General features: G+C 42.4%; 1 protein-coding gene across 1 annotated transcript; it reads right to left on the bottom strand.

Annotated features, from left to right (window-relative positions):
• Positions 1–4,752: 4,752 nt before the first annotated feature.
• LOC113312488 (uncharacterized protein K02A2.6-like) lies at positions 4,753–5,426 on the bottom strand. The gene is made up of 2 exons (XM_026561238.1): positions 5,074–5,426; positions 4,753–4,948 (listed from the first exon to the last, which is right to left on the bottom strand). Exons 1-2 carry the CDS (start codon positions 5,424–5,426, stop codon positions 4,753–4,755), a joined length of 549 nt encoding a protein of 182 aa, XP_026417023.1.
• Positions 5,427–5,671: the final 245 nt, after the last annotated feature.

Here is a 5,671-nt window from a genome sequence, read left to right as displayed (position 1 = left end):
GTGAGTGTACTATATTCTCATTTGTTAAGTTTCAAATACCGACACATGCCAGTGGAAATATTTCTGTTGTGATTACTAAATGCATTTGGTGATCTATATATACATCTTCATTTATTACACTCTTCTGATAAAATTATTTTATTTCCCCCTTTTCTTTTGCTTTCATCTCTCATTAGATCATTCGGAGCCGGCTGTGTCAAGTTCTTCTTCTTCTTCTCACCGATCCGTTCATTCTCCCACTGATCCTCTCCCTTCTCCCGATCTGGTATATATTATGTATTTTGAGTTTCATTTACTTGATGTGTTAGAATAGTTTGATTATGGCCATCTTTCTCCCTCTATCTCTCCTTTTTTTTTAGAATATGGGAAAACGAGATGGTGCTCATGGTAAGGGGAGCGGTTCGAACCAACAGGTCAAAGGCAGCGGGTCCAGGAGTGCCAATGACAAGCGACAGAAACCTTCCAAGCCGACCCTTAAGGTTTCTTGTAGCGTGAATGGTGATGTTGAGCTAATGGCTACTCCAGAGGATCCTCAATTCTGATATCCTCGTGTTATTTCCGCGGTGGAGGCTGTTGTGGATAACATCTATGAGTTGGTACATGGGTTTTGGGTCCCTTCGTCTAAAGCGGACACCTATCGGCCCATAGTGGAGAAGTTTGGCCACATGTGTGTTCATGAGGAAATGCCTATCAATTCTTTGGTCGTGGCTAATGAGGATCTGCTCGTCATAGCAGAGGGTCTCTCCCTGGCGGAGGAAACTCCAGTTGATCCAGTCACCTTGAGGAAGTGGGACGCTACCATCCAAACATCTCCTGTTCTTAGATTCCCCGTTCAATGGCTGAAGGATCTATTGGACCTGGCGAAGGCGAGCCAAAACGCGCGGACCACGTTACCTCCCGAGATTGAGGAGTTGGAGTGGGAATACAAGCAGCTACTCGATGTTGTCAATGCTAAAAAGGAAGCATATGACCAGCTATTGGTGGACGTGGGTCGAGCTACCAAGGATTTGAAGACCGCTCGGGACGCTGCTGAGGAGGTCAACGGGCGTTTAACTAGGAAGAAGGCGAAGTTGGTTGCTTTGAATATCTTCTGATAGTGATATTTTGAACGATAATTTCCTTGTTTTTATTTGATCGAGCTGAGAACTTTGATGGTTTTTTTTTTTTTTTGCAAAACATATTTACTATTTTGATTTATCTGCATTTATTATTATGATTGGATGGTTATTAATGTGGTATTATTCCATGTTTCTATAAATAGGGATAAGTAGAACTGTCTTAGTATTTTCATACTTTTCTTAATATTTCATCTTCCTTCTAGTTGTTAGCTATATTTTGCAGAGGATGGCTCATCATGTTCATGGTTATACTTTGGATTTGGCCCCTGTGCCAATACTGGTTGTCCCTTATGAGAAGGATCATGAGCTAACTCGCTTATTGTTGGTAAAAGCTGAAGTGGAGATGCTTAGAGAGGTTAGAATGGCGAATAGGGTGGCTACCCGCGCGCAGTATGATGATCAATATGAGACATATTCAATGGCTCAGAGGTCACGGACGTCCTGGCGCCTGACTCTGGTTGTACAACACGCGTTGGATGATATTATAGCTGCCCGGAACAAAGCTGAGTGGCTGTTTCAAGAAGCGTTAATTATGACGACTGATATTGAACAAGCGATAGTTGATTGTTGTTCATTTATTACTCAACAAGCGGGTCCGAATCTCTGTGGGTGTGTTTTGACTTTGTGTGTTATAACTGCTCTTATCCGTCCTGCCGATATGAAGGATGAAGTCGGGATGCTACAAACTCATCGATTGATTGCCCTAGATAAGGCCCGCAAAGCCTATGAAGAGCATAAGGAGACACTAGATATGTCTCAAGAGGCCCGTGCTTCCAGTGAGGTTATGCACAAGATTCATCAAGTGCTAGAAGAGGTGCGTAGTGCTTACACCGATTCCACTACTCAGTATGGTGAGGCCCAATTGATGATGCAAGACTTAGATGAAGACAATTCCTACTGCCGCTCGCTTATAGATGAGCGTTCTTAGATAGATCACTACCAGTTTTTTTTTTTTGGGATTTGTAAAATAATCGTTGTCTTCGATATTGTGATATTTTAATTATATATATGAGAATTTGTTTTGGTTAATCATAGTGAATATTCCCGGAGTCTTCTTCTTTCTCCCCCTTTTTTTTGTCTATGGCTAATCGTGTGAGGTTAGTTATGGAAGTGGAGTATCTAAATCGCCTTTTCCGGGTAATGTGCCTTGCTCGGGATACTTTTGAGATCGAGAACTCGAGTTGGCATGAAAAACTATCCGCTGCGGATCATCTAGTGAAGAAGATTCAAAGTGAGGGCGGTCTTCCTGACATAACCCTTCTAGAGTATCGTGGTTATTGCCGTGAGCACCGCCTGACTACCCATTTTCGATGTGTTGAGGCGGACCATAGTATTAGGTCCATTAAGAGGCGGACCATAGTATTAGGACCATAGCCATACGGTACTTAGTATGTTACCATAATTAATAATTGATAATAATAACCCTTTCTTTCATTTTTTCTTTTTTTGGGGTAAGTAGGAGTTGTGGTAATAGTTATGGAGTAATAAATGCCTTGATGTATATATTTCCTATAAATAGACTATATGTACTAGTGTGACGTCTTTATTTCTGTACTTTGTTCATTGTTTATACTAGTATTCTCTATATGGCTGAACATTTGCACGACTATGGGTTATCTCTAGTCTCTGTGCCAACGTTAGTATCCCCGTATTGGAGAAGGTCCGAGTTAAACTGCGTACGACTCGTGAAGGCCGGGATGTAATTTCTTAGGGAGAGAAGATTGGCGAGTCGTACTAAAGCGCGCGCCCAGTTTGAAAAGCAATACAAAGTATTTTTAACAGCTCGGAAAGCTCAGGTGTCCGGGCCAATTTCTTTCAGGATTCAGCATGCGCTAGACGATGTTATCTCCGCTCGCCATGAAGTTGATCGGCTGTTGCGAGAAGTAAACCTTATGATGGTGGATATTGGTCAGGTTGTCGCAGATTGTTATGTATCCGCTTCTCTTCCGCCAAGCCGTCGTATGCATGGTTATGCATTATCTTTGTGCATGATACTCGCTCTGGTGCATCCTTCGGATAAACAGGTGGAATTGGCACGGTTGTTGATCCTGTGAAAGCTTTATGGACTCATAGGCTGACTGTGCAAGAAAAAGCGCGCAAAGCATTCGAGGAACAAGATGAGACCTCTAACATGGCTCGCCAGAACAATGCATCCGATAGGATTTTGTATAAAATAAACCAAGTGCTAGGAGATATGCGGGCTTCCTTAACTATGGCTACTATTCAATGTGAAGAAGTGCTTGTAATGATGCAAGATGTAGAATAAGAAATTGCACGTTATCGCATGCTCATAACTAAATCATCTTGAAAAGTTCTTCCTTTTTTTTTTTTTTTTTTTTTTTTTTTTTTGTATATAGTCTAGGTATTCGTTAACGAAAAAGGATTAATAATAATGGAAGAATCAGTCAGTGCTTTATGTTTGTCTCTTAAGAATCAAAAGGTTCAATTTTTGCGAGCTACTGTTGCTGGACATGCTCGACTCGCTCGTGAATGTGAAGAGTTATTTGAAGTTAGCCAAATGAAATACCTTCATGCAATGGATCTGTATGTGGACCGGCTAAGTTCTAGTCAGATCAACCCTTCAATAGAAAACGTGATGGCTTCGGATGAGGCTTCTGAGGCGTTTGCTAATGCTCGTGTCCGGATGGAGCATAGAGAAAGCGACTTGGTTGTTGCGCGTGGCATATTGAGGCGTGCGAACTCAGTCCTATCTTCGATTCTTTGACTTAATGGATTTTGCCACAAAGTGTATTACTTTATCTGTTCTGTGTATTATGTCGGATGTTGATGAATATGTTACTTATGTTATTTTCTATGTATTGTATGCACGCATAACTTTCTTTAGGAGTACTCCTTCTATAAAATGTATATATTACTTGGTTAGTCGGAGCCTACACTTATATTGTGCTTATGATATCTTTCACGGTATCATCCATCCTTTCGCGCAGAACTTAGTTGGTTTTAAAGTTTTAGTGTACTTCACTGGTCATGCACAAAATATAGCCATACTTAGGGCTATTGATACACTTCATCATTCATGTAAGGGCCTTAGCCAGACTCGGGGCTATTGGTGCACTTCATTAAGCCGTGCACATAATCTAGTCTTTTCTGGGATTATTGGTGTACTTCGTTGTGTCGTACACAGGACTTAGTCTTTTCTGGGACTATTGGTGCACTTCCTTAATCCATGCACGGAGCCTAATCCTTTCTGGGACTATTGGTGCACTTCATTAAGCCATTCACTGAGCCTAGTCCTTTCTGGCACTATTGGTGCACTTCATTAAGCCATGCCCGGAGCCTAGTCCTTTCTGGGACTATTGGTGCGCTTCATTAATCCATGCACGAAGCTTAGTCCTTTATGGGACTATTGGCGCACTTCATTGGGTTGTACGCGAAACCTAGCCCTTCTAGGGGCTATTGGTGCACTTCATTAAGCCATGCCCGGAGCCTAGTCCGTTCTGGGACTATTGGTGCACTTCATTAAGCCATGCACGGAGCCTAGTCCTTTTTGGGACTATTGGCGCACTTCATTGGGTCGTACGCGAGACTTTAGTTATGCAATTAGAGCGACTCAAAGTGTAACATAATATAATTGTTTTATTATTTCTCAGCCTTCCGGCGTACATTTAGTTACTTAAGCGTAATAAGTTTTAAGCCATTTACCATTGATAGGAGTGTTGATGTGTGAGCCATTCATCCGCTTGAGATAGTAGTATCCGCTTTTCGCAGCTTCGCTAATCACGTAGGGACCTTGCCAATTTGCAGCAAATTTTCCTGCCTTTTCATTGCGCTGGACATATGGTGCGATCTTCATTACTACATCATTTATGCTGAAGGTCCGTTCCTTTACTTTCTGGTTATAATATCTCGCCGTCCTTTCCCTATACTTGTCCGCGAAACGCTCAGCTTTGGCTCGTCGTTCTTCTAGGGTATCAAGGTGAGCGAATCGACTGACCTGATCCGGGTAGTGAGGCTAGCCATGGCCACTCGTGCGGAAGGAATTGCAATCTCTGCTGGCAATGTTGCGTCTTCTCCATACACCAAGGAGTAAGGAGAGGCGCCGGTTGAACTTCTCTTGGAAATGCGATATGCCCAAAGTGCGAGGGGTAGCTGCTCCTGCCAACTCCTATGGTGATCATGTACGGTACGGCTTAATATCCTTAGCAATGTTTTATTAGTCGCTTTTGCCTGTCCATTTGCCTGAGGGTAGTAGACATTCGAAGTATGGAACTTGATTCCATATTGATCCAACAGTTCTTTCACTGTTTGATTAACAAAAGAAGTACCATTATCCGAGAGGATAATCATAGGTGCGCCGAATCGACATATGATATGTTATTTGATGAATGCAGCGATCGTGGCACCTGAGTAATCCAGGAGCGGAATGACTTCAACCCATTTGGAAGAATATTCGGTCGCAGTGATGATATACTTATGTCGTCCGGATGAAGTCGGGATTATTGGCCCAATAATATCAAGCCCCCAACTATAGAAAGGCCAAGATGTGATGATACTATGCAGCAGGGTATGCAGGGAGCGGATTAATGATCTGT

Source organism: Papaver somniferum, chromosome 9 (genome assembly GCF_003573695.1).
Source record: "Papaver somniferum cultivar HN1 chromosome 9, ASM357369v1, whole genome shotgun sequence".
In the NCBI taxonomy this organism is placed as follows: Eukaryota; Viridiplantae; Streptophyta; class Magnoliopsida; order Ranunculales; family Papaveraceae; genus Papaver; species Papaver somniferum.
This window is presented reverse-complemented; position numbering and strand designations above follow the sequence as displayed.

Excerpts from the sequence above, each read along its gene's own strand:
- LOC113312488 (XM_026561238.1), bottom strand. The coding sequence starts at position 5,426 with ATGATTATCCTCTCGGATAATGGTACTTCTTTTGTTAATCAAACAGTG. Across the intron at positions 4,949-5,073 it reads AGCCTCACTACCCGGATCAG|CATAAATGATGTAGTAATGA; the intron begins GTCAGTCGATTC and ends ACGGACCTTCAG.